The sequence below is a fragment of the Halichoerus grypus genome, chromosome 3 (genome assembly GCF_964656455.1).
Source record: "Halichoerus grypus chromosome 3, mHalGry1.hap1.1, whole genome shotgun sequence".
Classification (NCBI taxonomy): domain Eukaryota; kingdom Metazoa; phylum Chordata; class Mammalia; order Carnivora; family Phocidae; genus Halichoerus; species Halichoerus grypus.
The window spans coordinates 1,881,026-1,898,399 of NC_135714.1; the positions used below are offsets into that span (position 1 = coordinate 1,881,026).

The 17,374-nt window shown below is 62.9% G+C and overlaps 1 protein-coding gene across 6 annotated transcripts in view; it reads left to right on the plus strand.

The window, feature by feature from the left end:
* Positions 1–17,374, plus strand: part of SH3BP2 (SH3 domain binding protein 2) — a 35,514-nt gene that overhangs the window by 17,382 nt on the left and 758 nt on the right. For 3 of the 6 annotated variants that reach the window (XM_036085666.2, XM_036085667.2, XM_036085664.2), the window contains 11 exons: positions 6,704–6,843; positions 7,764–7,866; positions 9,243–9,360; positions 9,636–9,706; positions 10,169–10,257; positions 10,486–10,554; positions 13,608–14,262; positions 15,624–15,735; positions 15,966–16,021; positions 16,348–16,429; positions 17,255–17,314. In XM_036085666.2, coding sequence (XP_035941559.1) covers positions 6,708–6,843; positions 7,764–7,866; positions 9,243–9,360; positions 9,636–9,706; positions 10,169–10,257; positions 10,486–10,554; positions 13,608–14,262; positions 15,624–15,735; positions 15,966–16,021; positions 16,348–16,429; positions 17,255–17,314 — 1,551 coding nt within the window. In that variant the 5' untranslated portion in view covers positions 6,704–6,707. Of the gene's footprint in view, positions 1–327; positions 406–1,206; positions 1,872–5,144; positions 5,196–6,703; positions 6,844–7,763; positions 7,867–9,242; positions 9,361–9,635; positions 9,707–10,168; positions 10,258–10,485; positions 10,555–13,607; positions 14,263–15,623; positions 15,736–15,965; positions 16,022–16,347; positions 16,430–17,254; positions 17,315–17,374 lie in introns of those variants that run through there. The other 3 variants (XM_078068318.1, XM_078068316.1, XM_036085670.2) reach the window with 3 other exon arrangements.

Sequence of the window (17,374 nt, forward strand, 5' to 3'; positions counted from 1 at the left end):
GGGTCGGGTGGGGGGGCTCTCCTTGCGAAGCCCAGGTCATGCCCCTCCCCTCCGGCCTCTTTAGGAGATTTTGGTTTTGTTTCTCTTATGGAGAAAGATTCTGGGAAGAGGAAGCTGGGGGGAGGGGGGACTGAAAAGGTGGAGAACAGATGGGCTGTGTATGCCCACCGCCACCTAGTGCCTGCCGGGAGCCAGGCCGGGGGAGTGGCTGCCCCTGGCGTCCCGTTCCCCCCCCCCCCCCCCCCCCGCCGTGTTTACTGGCTGTGTGACTTTGGGCAAGCTTCTCAGCCTCGCAGACCCTCGATGTCTTCATCAGTGGTGTGGCAATGCTGCTGGCTCACACGTCAGGGGGTGTTGGGGTGATGACATGGGGTGATCCCTGAGAAGCACAGAGCCTGGCCCATGGTGAGTGCCCAGTGCCCTTCTCCCAGCCTCACTGTTCTAGTCTGTAAAATGGGAGTAAAGCACCGGGCCTGTGGGACCTAAGGAGCTGGCAGGTGCAACTTGGCTCTGGGCCCATGCAGGGCTGGAGGGTGGTGATGATGATTCGGACCTATGCTTGGGCTGCCAGCCCAGGGTCTGGGGGCACCCACAGAGGGTCTTGTTAGCCTCTGGAGGTGTGTGTGTGCATCTACTTACAAGGGAGTGAATGAGTATGTACCAGTGCGAGTCCATAAATATGTGTATGAGTATATAGTGTGCTTGAGTGTGTGTGAGAATGAGTGTATGTCTAAGAATGAGTGTGTGAGTGAATGCATGTGTCTGCGTGTGTGTATGTGTGCGTGTGAGTGTGTCTGCGTGTGGGTGTGCGTGTGCATGAGTGCTCAGGGACCCCCGGCCCCACTGGGTCCTGCAGTTCCGGGACCGGTCTGGTCACCACTGACAGGAACCCCTGACTGTGGTCACGCGAGGCGCCGGCCCCCTCACCGCAGCCAGGGCTGTGCCCGCAGGTGTGAAAGAGGAGAGCCACGGGAGCTCGGCCTCCAGGGCCCCTGCTCGGCTCTCGTGCCCGCGCGTGCGCGCACACCGACGCGCCCCCTGTAGCCTGCACGGAGCCACGCCGTTCACACGCACCGCCCGCCTGAGCACACTGCCCGAGACGCCACTGGGGGTGTGGAGCCTCGGCTCCCGCGCGGGCCGGTGCAGGGGACGCCCACACACCTCTGGGGTCACAGCTGCACGGGCGGGTGGGACCCACTGAGCCTGCGCTTCGTGGAACTCGACGAGGCCTGTGTCTGCGGGCCAGGGCGGTGTTCGCCCGTCGGCTCTGCCCCCATCCCTGCGTCTCAGGCCTCCGGTCACCCGGACTAATCTCAACTTTAAGAGAAGGTCAGGGGCGAGCGCAGGAGCAGAGACCAGAGAGTGTGCCTGAGGTGCCCGCCTTCCCTTGTGCACACGAAGATCACACGCCTCCTGGAAGGGCTCACGGAGCCCCGCGGCCACCACCGTGCCGGCCATCTGAACGCCGACCTTTGTGTCTTCGGATCCCTGCCCCAGACAGCTCCTCTGAGCTGCAGGGAACGGAGCCGCTCCCAGCGCGGCAAGCTGGCGCTGCCCCTGCCCCTGCCCCTGCGGCCAGCTCCCTGGGCGGCCTCGGGACCCTCCTCTGGAGGGGTAGATGCCCTGAGCCGTGTTGGGGCACTGTGAAGACGGGACTCTGCGCCCACCTGAAATGAGAGGAAGCAGAGGCTCAGTGGAGGACAAGCCTGGGGGGGTTTGAACCCAGGCCTCCAGCACTCTTCCTGACAGCTCCCCCCCAGGGGGGCTCAGCAGGCACACCCCCCCCCCAGCAGCACAGGAAGGGGCCCCCACTGCTGTGTCTGCCTCTGCAGAAGGGACTGAAGCTTCCTGCTGATGAGCCCACGGGATGAGTGAGTGGAGTTTTACCATCAGGGTGCTGGGCGATACCAGGAACGTAGAGGGAGGTGGCCACGGAGGCCAGGCTGGCCGGGAGTGTGGGTGTTTCTTAGGGACTCTCCTCAATTTTCCCAGTGGAGCTGAGTCTTTGAACTGGACTGAAAGTCCCCAAAATCTGTGTGGTCACCTCGGCCACAACAGCCCGTCATCAGCTCTACCCTCAGCCACCATTTCCTTCCCTTTTCTGTTCCAGCCTGGCCTGGCACTCAGCTCTTGGTCAGGTGCCAACCCAGCTCACCCACTGGTGCAGGGCAGAGCCGGGTGGGGCGGGAGGCTTTGGGGGCAACAGGATGGGTTTCCCCTCAGATGGTCCGTCCTCTGGAGAGGAGCTGAGGATGTTGGCAACTGTCCCTGAAGTGAGGACATTCCTAGGGGAGGTGAAGGCGAGCACAACCTAACTCTGTCACCACCCACCCTCCCCACCCAAGGTCAGGCTGGCCGCCTAAGAGCCCTCATCCTGCCCACAGAGAGACTGTGGCCAGGCAAGAGCGGGGCTCTCACAGGCCTCCACCCGCCTGGCCACTGAGCTGAGCCGGAGGGGGGCTGTAAATTGCCCTAACTCCTCCCCTCCGGTTTCCCCCAGGTGCGGAGCAAGAAGTGGTGGGTTCCATCGGTCCTCACAGCAGCTGCCCCTGCCCCAACACACACGTCAGGGCTCCTTACAGATTGGCGAGGATGCAGTATGCCAGGGTGGGGGCTATATTTTGGCATTCTGTGCCTTCCAGGCAAGTGCGTCCCTACCACCCACTAGGGTCAACATTCTGTGCCTCCTTTGGGGCTCCCTGGGTGCTGGGCCTGAGCTGGTGAGAATGGGGGACAGTGACAAGCTAGTGTGGTCAGTGTTACATGGAGGGAAGGCTGTGTAAGCCCTGAGGAGGGACATAGGACCCCCTATAGGTCAGGGAAGACCACCTGAAAGAGGGGACACTTGAGCTAACTCTCATTTCATTTTTGGATTGTTCACTACTAGTATGTAGAAGTATGACTGGTTTTTGTCTGTTGATCTTTTATCCTGCTAGCTCGTTTATTAGTTCCAGTCACTTTTTAAGTGGGTTCCCTGGTATTTTTTGTATATGTAACCATCTAAGTTGTGAATAGTTTTACTTCTTCATTTCCAATCTGGATACCTTTTATTTCTTCTTCTTGCCTAATTGTACTGACTAGCAGCTCTGGTACAGGTTGAAGAGAAGTAGAAAGAGCAAACATCTTTACCTTGTCCCTGCTCTTAGGGGAGAGCTTTTAGTCTTCTACCAGCGAGGGTGATGTTGGCTGTGGGTTTTTCATAAACACCGTTTACCGTGTTGAGGAAGTTTTCTCCTGTTCTTAGTTTGTTGAGTGCTGTTCCTATCATGAAACCTTGTCAGATTTTGTCAAATGCTTTTTCTGTGTCTTTTGAGATAATTGTGTGGTTTCTGCCTTTTTTTTTATTACTGATATGATGTAGTATAATCATTGAATTTTAAGTGTTACCCTTGTATTCCTGGGATATATTGCACTTAGCATGGTGTAGAATCCTTTTTACATGGTGCTGAAATCAATTGGCTAGTATTTTGGTGAGCATTTTTTTAGAGGGGGGAGGAAAAGAAGGGGGAGGGGCAGAGAGAGAGAGAGAGAGAATCTTAAGCAGGCTCCATGCCCAGCACGGAGCCTGACATGGGGCTCAATCTCACAACCCTGAGATCATGACTTGAGCTGAAATCAAGCCTGACACTTAACTTGCTGAGCCACCCAGTTGCCCCTTGGTGAGGATTTTGACGTCTACAATCACAAGGGTTATTGGTCTGTAGTTTTCTTGTGTTGTCTTTGGTTTTGGTATCAGGGTAATGCTGGCCTTATACAGTGAGTTCCTTCCTCTTCTGTTTCTGGAGGAGTTAATGATGAATTGGTGTTCATTTGCCCCAACTCTTGAGGGCTGAGTTAGTTTGGTTGCAACTGCAGGCAGTGGAAGCTGTGGACTGCAGCCCGGAGGTGGTGCTTGGTGGTTTTGGGTCTTGGATTCAGGAACCACGGGGTCTGGATGGCACAAGTGCATGGAGGTGGAGGGCAGGAGGAGAGCGCCTGAGAAAGATCCATGGGGGCTGGGTCTGGAAAGGCCGAGTGTGCATGATGAGGCCCTGGAGATCTGGAACAGTGGTGATGGGAATGGCATGTGTGGGTGGGGGAGAACATGCTGAGTGGAGGTGATGGGGGGAGAGAATGGAAGCAGGGGAGGGAACTGAGACAAGGGGTGGTGGGTTGCTGCCCAGAGGTGGTCGGAAGGAGGACAGGCAGGGTGGCTGGGAGGAGCAGGAGGAGGTGGTTGGCCCAGAGGGCTGAGTGCGTTGCCAGGGGAGGGACTGGCAAGGGCACTGGGAACAGAGGTACACAGGTGGGACAGAGCCTCTTGCTGCAGTGGGAGAGGGCACCCAGAGCCAGCCTGACGTGGAGGCGGGAAACCAGGGAATGGGTCTATGTCCAGCTGGGTGGGAGCAGGGCCCAAGCTCTTAGAGCTACCCTCTGCCTCAGATGGCCCATCTCACCAGCAGCCTGTATGCAGGTGGGAGGTAGAGGGGGCAGAATGCTTGGGGGGCCAGCAAGGCCATCACTCGCCTTTGGCCAGCCTGGGGGTGTCCTAGGAGAGGAGCCCACATCTACCCAAGCAGGTGGGAGCTGCCAAGGACTGGACTTCTGGCTCCTGCAGGGAACCCGGGGGGAGGGGGGTGGAGACCCGTGGCGACAGATGGGTGAAGCAACCTGCCTGAGAAGGGGCGGGAGGACCCACAGACCCACCCGGAGCCCCAGTGCCTGCCAGCCAGACCCGCTTCACCCCGGCCGCAACCCTGGGAGGCCGGGCGCCCCTCACCCCCATTTGCGGAGGCGCAGACTGAGGCTCAGGAAAGACAAGCCCCTCTCCCAAGGGCGCTAGCCAGCGGGGGGGCCTGGCGGGCTCGGGGCGTGCTGGCTTCTGGCTTCTGGGCCGCACTTCAGACATCCGCGTCGCGCCCCGGGCCCCGCGCCGCCGTCTTCCAGGAGCCGCTGGGGAAACTGAGGCCCCGCGCGGGGGTCCGCGGGGCGGCGGGCGGAGCGCCAGGTCCCCACCTGCCGCTCCCGCCCCGCCCGCGAGGGGAGGAGCCGACCGCCGGGGCGGGGGGCGGGGGGCGCGGCGGCGGCGGGGCGCGCGGCATGGCGGGCGCGGGGCGCGGGCGGCCCGGCTGGGGCGGGCGGGAGGCGGGCGCGGGGGGGCGCGGCCCGGAGCCGTGTCGCTGCGCGCAGGGGCGGCGTGTCGCCGCGTGGACGCCGTGAGTACCGAGCCCGGAGCGCGAGTCCCGCTTCCTGGGGGAACAAAGGCGGGCGTGGGCCGGGCGGGGCTCCGTCCCGGGCAGCAGGCTTGGGGGGCCGGGGCCGAGCCTTTGTTCCGAGGCTCCGCTGTGGGCGGAGGCCCGGGCCCCGGGGATGGTCTTGTGCGCACGGAGCCGGAGGGGGGCAGCCTGAGTGCGCCGGGCGGAGGCCAGGGAGCAGCCGGGTCCCTGGAGGAGGTGAACATTTGGCGGAGGATGCTGGTTTGCCAGCAGCCGAGTGGCTTGCTTTGTGTGTGTTTTTGGGAATGGGGCCTTTAGTGGCAGGAGCCCCAGTGGACAGGGCCTCTGGGTCTGACCCGGGCTGCAACGCTGGTGACTCAGTGGGACGCTGACCACACACCCGGTTGACACTCCAAGTCCACTGGGGCCCCAGGAAGGAGCAGGCACCAGGTTCAGTGGGGGCAGGCACAGGCGAAACAGTGCGGGGGTGGGGGGGGATTCCTGAATATGACTGGGCATTCAGATGCCTCACAGAAGAGGGGACTCTGAACCTGGGTCTTGAAGGATGAATAGGAGTTCTTCATGTGAGAAGTGGGGAGTGGTCAGTCATTCCAGGCAGAGGCCAGAGTGTGAAACAGCCTGGCGTGTTTCAGGGAGAACCGCTAGGATGAGCAGGAGGCTGAGCAAGGCTGGTGATGGGGAGACAGCGGACACCAGTCAACCCACCCACGGCCACCGTGGCCACTGCCGACAAGCGTGTGCTGTGTGCCAGGCTGTGTCCACCCTGTGCTCCCATTTTACAGCTCCAACAACTATGGCCTAGGACTCCCCCAGAGAGCCGAGCCAGGGTGGGAACTAGGGACTCAGGGCTACCCGCTTTCCTGCTTCCTGGTCTCAGGCCCTTAAGAAAGGGATGGACAGAAGCTGGCTAAGGGCAGGCAGGAGTGGAGGGTGGGGCATTTGGGGGCCATGTCACCCCTTCCCTGCTAGGGGTCAGAGATGATGGAGAGGATGCCCACGACCTGTCCCAGCCCCTGTACCTCTTTAAATCCATTAGGTTGTGATCCTAGTCACCTCCCCCTGGAAGTCCCCCCTGGCAGGCTCCATCATAGGCTCACCTGGCATGCAGACTCGGGGTGGTTATGGCTTCAGGCCTGACTTACCTGGGCCAATGGTTTCTTGAATTCACTCACTGCTGTCCCCTAGCCCCCATTGGGCCGTGAGTTCAGCAGGTGTGTGAAGGAACACACTCCGTTCTCAGGGTCCCTGGGGCTCAGGTGTGTGGCCAGATAGACCAGGGGCTGACCAAGTGCACCAGGTGGCCCTTTCTTTCCCTGGGGTCCCACCTGGAAGCCGGGGGCCTTCCGAAGCTTCCTCACCCCTTGCTGCCTCGACCCTTTATGCTGTCTCCAGGATCTCAGCGGTGTCTCCTACTGCATGCTCCAACCTAAGCCATCTTCTGACCCCCAGCCCTGGCTGAGAAGTGTCTCCTTCCCTTTTTTTTGCAGCTTTATGGCGGCTGAAGAGATGCACTGGCCTGTCCCGATGAAGGCCATTGGTGCCCAGAACTTGCTAACCATGCCCGGGGGCGTGGCCAAGGCTGGCTACCTGCACAAGAAGGGTGGCACCCAGCTGCAGTTGCTCAGATGTGAGTCCTCTGGGTGGCAGGGAGCGTGATGGGAGGATATGGGGATGGGGCTGAACCCCAGCCCTGTGGCCCCACTGCCCTGTTGGACCTCTGTGGGCAAGCAGCCTGTCTCTCTTGAGCCTCTGCTCAGACATGGCCCTCCAGAGTTTTCCTTCCCTGCATGGTGGCCAGTACCCCCTGGGGGACCTGAGGTCAGCCTCCTCATTCCCCAGGACTGTGGGATGATTTGGGGTGCTACTGCAAAATGGAGATAGGTTGGGCATTTGGTGCACAGTGCTGACCAGCGGTCCAGGGGAGCTTCCGTCTGCAGCCAGGGGCTGGGGGCCTTCAGCGGCCTGGTAGGTCTGGCCTTGCACCGTCCAGTGATCGGTGTCCAGTCAGTTGGTCAGTCACTAGGTCCACAATGCACCTGTGTGCCAAGACCCAGCTGGGTGCTGGACCTCCAGAGCTGCATGAGGCCAAGGCTCTGGTCCCTGGACAGCAGGTTAGCAGAGAGTGGGAGCCCCCAGGTCTAGGAGATGCCCAGTCAAAGACATTAAGGCCAAAGAGCATCAGGGCCTTGCCTGTCGCTCTGACTGGGCATGAGCTCCCCATGCTATGACCTCTGGCCCTGGCTTTGCGCTTCCTTGAGCCAGCCTAGGTGGTCAAGGTCTCCCCCTGCCCTGGGCGTGGCCAGGCCTGCCTTGGGGGTGGTGCTCTGGGGCTGGTCAGCCTGCCCGTGATTGCTTACATTTGGCCCCACAGTGGACTCCTTGCGATGGGGCAGCATGCTAGCCCAACTCCCTGCCCTTCTGTTTAGTGGGGTTCAAAGGCAGGAGGTCTGCCCTAAGTCACCCAGGGCCCCTGGGAATGGCCTCCCAGTGGGGTCTGCCCAGCAGCCCCTCAAGGCTCATCCTCTGCCCTTGCCATGCTGCCCTCAGGGCCCCTGCGCTTTGTCATCATCCACAAGCGATGCATCTACTACTTCAAGAGCAGCACATCTGCCTCCCCGCAGGGCGCCTTCTCCCTGAGCGGCTATAACCGGTGAGTGCCCCCTGCCCGCGGCCCCCGCAGAGCCCTGGCCAGGCCTGTCCCTCGTTCCCGCCCACGGAGAGTCCAGGCTGTCTTGAGATGGCTCCCACCCCACCCCTTTGGATCCTGTCCAGCCTGTCCTACTCATTCTCACCCTCTGTGTGGGCTCCTCACAGTCTCCCTCGGGCCTTTGCAGAGGACCTGGGGCCAGGCTGGGGGCTTCCCGCTCTCTCCTCAGCAGAGCCTCCAGAGTCCCCATTCGGCCACCACTCTGTCTCGCTGCTCACCCAGCTGCCTTTCCTACCATAGCCTCCTTCCAAGGGGCCAGGAACCTACTCCACCCTAGGCCCTGCCTCAGGCCTCCGTGGCTTTGGGACCTCCCAGGCCGGGGCCAGCTCCTTGCTTTACACGTGCCGTAGGCTGGGCCCATCCAGCGAGTTCCTCTCTGCTAATGGGCAGGCAGGTGGACACTGGGCCAGAACCTTCTAGATGGGATGGGGAATGCTGGCAAGTGAGGGTCCATTAGCCCCACTTGGGCCAGCCCCACAGCATCGGGGGCCTGCAGGCAGGGGTGAAGTGTGACTCCTGGGCTCTGGGTCTTAGTGTCACACCATGGGCCTGGCACCCTGCGGCATGAGTCTGTGCTGCCCAATTTCCTGGGAGGGCCCAGCCCCTCCTGCCTATGCAGACCTGAAGGTCCCATGTCAGTGGCAGGACTGAGTGACTCAAGGTTTTGGCCACAAGCTCAGTGCGGGGGGCCTGGCCCAGGTGCCCAGCCCAGTGCCAGGCCTCCGCCAGCCAGGGCACTGCTAAGGAGGGGAGGAGCCTGGAGCTTGTGGCTGCCAGTGGGCATTCGTGGCTCAGAGCTCTGGGGTCCCCTGGGGAGGGATGCGCACCCTCACCCCGGGGGATGGGCGCGCCTGGCCCGGTGGGGCTCTCCCATGGTAGGTTTTGTGATCTCTATACAACCCCCACAGCCTGGCTGGGGGGAGCAGCCACGTAAGTCACGTCCCCCCAGTGCTCTCTGGGGTGCCTGACGGGGGCTGCAGGGGCAGGGCGGAGGCTGACATGTTCGGGCCCCCAACAGGCAGGCCCGCCGAGGTGGGCGGGTGGCACCTGAGTAGAGGGGCATTGGTGGGCAGTGAGGGTGACGTGTCCTCGTTTTGGAGCTGCGTGGGCTGCTGCTTCCAGGATGAGCCCTGTCCACTCTGCCCCGTCCTTGCCTGCACGCTTCCCTCTGCCTGAAGCATCTAGGCCTTTGGCCTGGAGCATCCGCAAGGCGGACCATCCAGACCCGCCCGCGTCCTCGGGGGCACGGTGGGTGCGGGGTGCCGGGACCCATCCGGGTTGGGCTGACCGGGTGGTGACCGCCCGCACTGTGCCCTCAGGGTGATGCGGGCGGCTGAAGAGACAACGTCCAACAACGTCTTCCCCTTCAAGATTGTCCACATCAGCAAGAAGCACCGCACATGGTTCTTCTCGGCCTCCTCTGAGGATGAGCGCAAGGTGAGCCTGCCTTCGGGGTGGGGGGCGTCTGACGGGACGTGGTGCTGGGCGAGGGCTCATCCTCAAGCCCGTGGCCCGGTACGAGCGCCGCACGCTCAGGAGCTGTCTCGGGAAGAGCTCTGAATGGGCTAAGGTGGGGCCAGAGCCCCAGGAAGGCCATAGGGGTCGTGTCCCTGACCTCCTTGCGGGGCAGCCCCGGGCAGTGAGGGAGGCGGGCGAGGGTGGAGCCCTGCCCTGGGCAGCAGGCACCCACTCCAGCCCCCACTGACCCACAGAGCTGGATGGCTTTGCTGCGCAAGGAGATTGGCCACTTCCACGAGAAGAAGGAGTTGCCCCTGGACACCAGGTGGGCCTGGGCTTGACATGTGTGCCTACCTCCCGCCTCTGGGGGCTTGGCCCGGGGTGTGTGTGTGTGTGTGTGTGTGTGTGTGTGTGTGTACGCGTGTACACCCATTGGTAGTTTCCGCAGGGCAGCTGGGGATGTGGGGCCAGCGCTGAGGCCTGGCCCTGTGTGGTCAGGCAGGGGGTGGCAGGGAGGCCTCCGGTCCCTGGGTCTGTGTTTCTCACCTGTGAGGAGCTTGTTCGACTGTGTGTCTGGTCTTGCTTTGTGTTTATCCGTGGGTCTAGCTCTGTACACGTCCACGTGTCTGTGCGTGTTGTCAGTCTGTGCGTATGTCCGTGTCTGTGCGTGTTGTCGGTCTGTGCATCGGTCCCGTATCTGAGGGTGTGCGTGTGTATCCAGATGTGTGAGTGCAAAGGAACTCCCCCTGCCCGGTGCTCACCCCCCTCCCCCCGCCCCACACCTCAGTGACTCCAGCTCGGACACAGACAGCTTCTATGGTGCAGTCGAGCGGCCTGTGGACATCAGCCTGTCCCCATACCCCACAGACAATGAAGGTGAGGCCTGTCTGCACACGCCCCTCCCCCGTCCGCACCTGGCCGCTGCCGCCCAGCAGGGGAGGCGTATCTGGCTGTCTTCCCCAGGCAGCCTGGGTCCTGGGTTCATGCCCTGCCCTGTGCCTCCCTGACCCGTGGCTCCCAGTGTTGTGAGGGCCCCTGCCCCACCGCCCCTGGGTGCAGCTGGGCCTGGGCCACCCTGGGTCTGACCCTCGATCTGCCTCGCAGACTACGAGCATGAGGATGAAGACGACTCGTACATGGAGCCTGACTCCCCTGAGCCCGTGGAGCCCGAGGGTAGGTGGGCGACCTGTGAGCCTCGGGGGCTCCTGGGGCTGGAACCTGGGAGTGCCGGCCTGAGTACCACTCCGGGTGGCCTCAGTTTCCCTGTTGTGGCCCAAGTATCAGGAGGAACAGAACAGAAAAGGTGTATACTCTGGCTGGCTCTGCTCACCTGATCCTCCAACCTCCACAGTTAGCCCGGGTTGGAGGGCGGGGGGGGAGGTGATTTGCACATAAGTGAGGTAGGGGGGCCCACATGTATGATGCTGAGCCAGGGGTGGTCCTAGGGGCTGAGAGTGGGGAAGGAGGGACTTTGAGGAGTGGGTGGGTCCAGGGCAGGGCCTACTCCCTGTGGCTGACAGCTCCCTGGAGCACCTCTAGGCCGGTCTGTCACTTACCCACCCACTCCCACCTGACCTCCCAAAGTATGCGGCCTAGCAAGGGAGACAGGCATGCACCAGGCATCACATATATGTGTCACACAGCCAAGCGTAGGACCAGATGGGGGAGGGCTGTGCCTCTGTCCTGCCATCCGTCCCGTCCCACTATCCTTTCCACTTTCCTGGGGACTTGGGACAATCCCTCTACCCCCGGCCTCCCTGTTCCTCTGCTTTCTCTCCAATGACCTTGTCCTCTGCCCTCCTCAGCCCTCCCCCCTTTAAGTACAGCAGGTCCAGCCCTCTTCCTTCCTCCTGGCCCCCTCCCTCTGGGGCCACCACCAGGCCAGGCCATGTGCCTCAACCTCCCTCCCGGCACAGAGCCCATGGCTCCAGCCCATGTCCATCTGCCCCACCCCTGAACTGCGGCCACGCGTGGCTGGAGATGAGCACGTGGGGGCCTCACTTTGCTCGCAGCTGTGCTCCTCCAGGGCCAGTGCCCGCAGACCTGCCTGCACATTCCCTCCCCACCCTTCCGAGTCCCTACTCCAAGCAGGCTTTCCCCTCCCTCTCCCCAAACATGTCTTATTTGGGTTCCAGTGGCCTCCCCATTCTCAAATGCAGCACTCAGCACCTGTGAGCTGTACGTGGCCTGGGTCGTCCCCCCTGCTCCTCAGCACCAGCAGCCTTGGCTCCGGGTCCCATCCCACCTCACTCAGCCCCACACTGGCCCCTTAATGCCATGAGCTGGGCCACCCCAGGACTCAGGCCTGGCCCACTCCTCTCCTGACAGTCTTAGGCCACTGGACAGCTGGTGTCACAGATAGCCTGTTGACTCCACTGGCCTCACCAGCCAACACCTCTCCTTAAACCCCAGACCTGCGCCCCGACGGCCCACCCCGCACCCCCTCACCTCTCCTCGAACCCCAGACCTGCGCCCCGACGGCCCACCCCGCACCCCCTCACCTCTCCTCGAACCCCAGACCCGTGCCCCGACGGCCCACCCCGCACCCCCTCACCTCTCCTCGAACCCCAGACCCGCGCCCCGACGGCCCACCCCGCACCCCCTCACCTCTCCTCGAACTCCAGACCCGCGCCCCGACGGCCCACCCCACACCCCCTCACCTCTCCTCGAACTCCAGACCCGCGCCCCGACGGCCCACCCCACACCCCCTCACCTCTCCTCGAACCCCAGACCCGCGCCCCGACGGCCCACCCCACACCCCCTCACCTCTCCTCGAACTCCAGACCCGCGCCCCGACGGCCCACCCCACACCCCCTCACCTCTCCTCGAAGTCCTGACCCGCGCCCCGATGGCCCACCCCACACCCCCTCACCTCTCCTTGAACTCCAGACCTGCGCCCCGACGGCCCACCCCACACCCCCTCACCTCTCCTCGAAGTCCAGACCCGCGCCCCGACGGCCCACCCCACACCCCCTCACCTCTCCTTGAACTCCAGACCTGCGCCCCGACGGCCCACCCCACACCCCCTCACCTCTCCTCGAAGTCCAGACCTGCGCCCCGACGGCCCACCCCACACCCCCTCACCTCTCCTTGAACTCCAGACTGAGCCCCGACGGCCCACCCCACACCCCCTCACCTCTCCTTGAACTCCAGACTGTGCCCCGACGGCCCACCCCACACCCCCTCACCTCTCCTCGAACTCCAGACCTGCGCCCCGACGGCCCACCCCACACCCCCTCACCTCTCCTCGAACCCCAGACCTGCGCCCCGACGGCCCACCCCACACCCCCTCACCTCTCCTCGAACTCCAGACCTGTGCCCCGACGGCCCACCCCACACCCCCTCACCTCTCCTCGAACCCCAGACCTGCGGCCCGACGGCCCACCCCACACCCCCTCACCTCTCCTTGAACCCCAGACCTGCGCCCCGACGGCCCACCCCACACCCCCTCACCTCTCCTTGAAGTCCAGACCTGCGCCCCGACGGCCCACCCCACACCCCCTCACCTCTCCTTGAAGTCCAGACCCGCGCCCCGACGGCCCACCCCACACTCCCTCACCTCTCCTCAAACCCCAGACCTGCGCCCCGACGGCCCACCCCACACCCCCTCACCTCTCCTTGAAGTCCAGACCTGCGCCCCGATGGCCCACCCCACACCCCCTCACCTCTCCTTGAACCCCAGACTGTGCCCCGACGGCCCACTCCACATTCCCTCAATGTTCTTTTTTTTTTTTTTTTAAATAAAGATTTTATTTATTTATTTGACAGAGAGAGACACAGCGAGAGAGGGAACACAAGCAGGGGGAGTGGGAGAGGGAGAAGCAGGCTCTCCTCTGAGCAGGGAGCCTGATGCGGGGCTCGATCCCAGGACCCTGGGACCATGACCTGAGCCGAAGGCAGACGCTTAACGACTGAGCCACCCAGGCACCCCTCCCTCAATGTTCTTAAAGCATGAGCAAACGCAACCCTCATTTTCCTCCCAACCTACTCCGTCCATCCTCCTCACCTCTCTTAGTGGGAATCATAGCCTCCCCTCTCTGAGGTGAAGTCCTCAGAGTCTCCCTTGCCTCTTCTCTCTCACCTCCACTTCCGGGAAGCTGATGGCTCAGGAAGCTCATGCGGGGTGCGTGTAGAGGGGGGTGAGGAAGGCCAGGGGGTGCAGGGTGGTGGTGTTGGCCCAGCCTCCAGCAGGTGACGCTCACTGACTGGGTCTCTTTGCTCTGCAGACACCCTGACCCACCCGCCGGCCTACCCCCCGCCTCCTGTGCCTACACCCAGGAAGCCAGCCTTCTCCGACATGCCCCGTGCTCACTCCTTTGCCTCCAAGGGCCCGAGCCCCCTGTTGCCACCCCCGCCCCCTAAGCGTGGCCTCCCTGACACCAGCCCAGCTCCTGAGGACTCCAAGAGGGACCCGCTGGGCCTGAGGCGGCCTGAGCCTGGCCCCAGGGTGCCCATGGCCCCCCGGAGGATGAGTGACCCCCCGCTGGGCCACCTGCCAACCACGCCCAGCCTCCGGAAACCCCCTTGCTTACGCGAGAGCGCCAGCCCCAGCCCAGAGCCCCGGGTCCCCGGCCATGGGCCTGGCTCTGCCTCCAGCCCTGCCAACGTGGCCACTGCTTCCTCCAGGAACTGTGACAAGCTCAAGTCCTTCCATCTGACCCCCCGGGGGCCACCCACGCCCGAGCCTCCACCCGTGCCGGCCAACAAGCCCAAGTTCTTAAAGATGGCTGAAGAGGCCCCTGCAGGGGAGGCAGCCAGGCCCAGACTCTTTGTGCCCCCGGTGGCCCCCAGGCCTCCTGCACTGAAGCTGCCCATGCCTGAGGCCGCAGCCAAGCCAGCGGTCCTGCCGAGGACAGAGAAGCCAGCCCTCCCCCACCTCCAGTGAGTTGGCTTGGCACTGGGGCCCCCTGGGGCCCCTCCCCAGCCGGCGGGTTCTCGTGCTGGCGCCTCGGCGTCCTCGCCGCTGGCACTGTCTGTCCACGACGGGGACCAGGCAGCCCTAGCGTAGGAGAAGGAAGGCTCCCTGAGTGCCGCAGCCTGCCGAGCCTGAGCAGCCTCCCTGCACCGGACCCATCCTTGCCCCAGGGGAATGTCCAGCCTCTGGGTGGTGGGCCTAGAGCCCGGCGCTGTCGGGGAGCAGTGGGCAAGAGGGTCTTTGGGGAAACAGGCCTCCCAGAGCCCGAGCTGGGCAATCTGAGGACCCTGCAGGGTCAAGGGAGGGGCCTGCAGGGCTGACCGCCTGCTCTGGGGTAGATGGTAGGGGATGGGAGGAGCTTGGGCTGTGAGCCCCTTGGAGCCAGCATGCCTCTGCGGGCCCTCCTTATCCGGAACTGTCCTTCCCTGCCTGGGGCTCTTGAGTCACCAAGGCTGCCTTTGTGCTCTTCCTGATTGGGAACTTGCCAGAATGTGGAGTATGTTGGTGACTCACCCTTGAGGTCTGCTCGAAACACTTTCTTCTTTATTGCTAAGGGGGGACTGGTGTGTCCCCCGCTCACACAGTGTCATTCATACCAACAGCCTGTGGTCAGAGATGTCTGGGGCCCCAAACCGTGAAGGTTCTGGGAACCACAGGGGGGAACCTTGAGCGGGCGTGCTAACCCAGTACTCCCTGAAGGCCTTTGAGCCTGGCACCCTTCTCCCTAGGACTCTCAGCTCTGCTGAGAACCATCCTCAGCCAGCGCTCAAAGAGCGAGCGCTGGCTGAGGATGGTTCTGACACAACTGTTTTATTTTAGGCTGTTCGAGGGAGGGCGCCACGTGATGGTTCCGTTTCACAAGGGGCCTCAGTGGTGCAGACTAGGTCAGTTTGCCAAGAGCTCCAGGACTGCGTGTGCCAGGGCCAGTCGTCCATGGCTCAGCCTCCACCACAGCCCAGTGTGGGCTCCGTCCATTCACATCATCCACTCTCTGTGGCTTTGGGAGGGGCGTGGCTTGGCCAAGGTCACAAAGCTGGGTAGCTGCAGAGCTGGGGCTGGGCCCCCCCCAAGCCTGGGGCCTTCTCCCACAGCGTCCAGAGCACTTGTCTATGCAACGACCACACCAGAGTTCAGGCCCCCACCATGCTCTTGCCAGTGTTATTGGCAGCCCTGAGCCCACTTCAGGCAATTCCTGTCGCCCCAGGGCGGTCGGCATGGGCCTGTCTCAGAGTCCCTGGTCTGGGCCTCTGACACCATCCAGGTGAATGGGGGTGGTGGGCGGAGGGTGCGACAGTGATGTTCCCTCCTCTCCTTGCTCCCCTCCCAGGAGGTCACCCCCTGATGGGCAGAGTTTCAGGAGCTTCTCCTTTGAAAAACCCCGACGGCCCTCGAAGGCGGACAGTGCTGGTGGGGAGGACTCCGACGAGGATTATGAGAAGGTAGGGCCGAGGGGAGAGCCCAGTTCGCAGTGGTGGGTGGGCGGCCCCTCACTGGGCATCTTGAGTGAGGAGCCCCCAGGATGCTGGAGTTGAGGGGGGCGCGGGAGCATGGTGGAAAGCCCCAGATCTGGGCACAGGCTGGTAGCCCACCGGGGGTGGGGGGACGGCGCACTGGCTACAAGCACCCCTCAGACCCTGACCCTGACCCTGACTGCCACTGGTCTCTCCAGGTGCCGCTGCCCAGCTCTGTGTTTATCAATACCACGGAATCCTGCGAAGTGGAAAGGTTAGCACTAAGCCCTTCTTTCTCCAAATCCTTGCTTTTGCGGACATGCAGTCCCCAGCCTTTCTGTCCCCCTCACTTGCCTTGGTGCTGGGCAGTCGCCGGCACAGGTACTCGGCCCCGAGGGCGATAGGGGCCATCCGCTCAGTCCCGCCTGGCCGGCACCCAAGCCCGGCACAGGCCCGCCCTCACGCAGCCCATTGCTCTTGGGACCTGTGCTGCAGAATGGCAAGAAGACAGAAACCCACACTGAGGACTGGGGCTGGAGGGTCCCCCCGCGAGCGCTGGCTGAGGATGGTTCGTCTTCTGACACAACTGTTTTATTTTAGGCTGTTCAAAGCCACAAGCCCCCAGGGAGAGCCCCAGGATGGACTCTACTGCATCCGGAACTCCTCCACCAAGTCGGGGAAGGTAGGTGCCCCGACAGTCACCCTGCTGAGCGAAGGCCCCTGGGGACTGCTGTGTTGTGGTGGGCTCCTTTGGCTCCGCGCACACCCAAGCTGACAGCCAGCGCAGCACTTTATAGTATATACGTCACCTCCCTGTGCAGCCTCTGATTCGGCATCTCGACCAGTTCTGTCCTTGGGGTCTCTGCCCGGCAGCCCCGGCCCCATCTACTGTCAGGAACCGAACACCATCTGCAAACTGGGGGCGATGCTGGCCAGTCCCCCAGCACAGGCAGGAGGTGGGAGGGAAGTGCTGGGGGTCCCAGAACTCTGGTGGGGCTGGGTTTTCATGCACTTTGCAGGGGAGGCTGCCTGGGGCCGTGGGAATAGCGAGTCGGCCGGAGTGCCCCCCGTCCTCCGAGGCTGGATCGCACAACCTCACTGAGCCTCGCTTTTCTGTTTCTTTTCTTGTTTATTTGTTTATTTATTTATTTAAGTAAGCTCTATGCCCAACAGTGGGGCTCGCACCCATGACCCCAAGATCAAGAGTCGCACGCTGCATGGACGGAGCCAGCCTGGCGCCCCCTCTGTTCTGTGTCTGTCAGAAATGGTCCTAGGGCGAGCCACGCACCTGCTACCGCTACTCGAGTCTCCCCAGAGGCCATCAGGGCAGGAGCCCTGGGGCCAGCGGCTTCCCGTTTGGACCCTGCTGTCTGGGTCCCTCCCTAGGTCACCGTAAGGGCCCCAGGACCCAGCTGTGATGCTTCTGCCGGCCCCTAGGTCTCTGTGGTCCTTCCCCGGAGGCTGGGGCTGCTCTCAGCTGATCCATCTGCTGCTTCTCTCCCTGCAGGTTCTGGTCGTGTGGGATACAAGCCCCAACAAAGTGAGGAACTACCGCATCTTTGAGAAGGTGGGCAGGCTGGCCCCGCCCCAGGGCCCCAGCTGGGAGGGAGCCCCCGCCTGGGGGTGG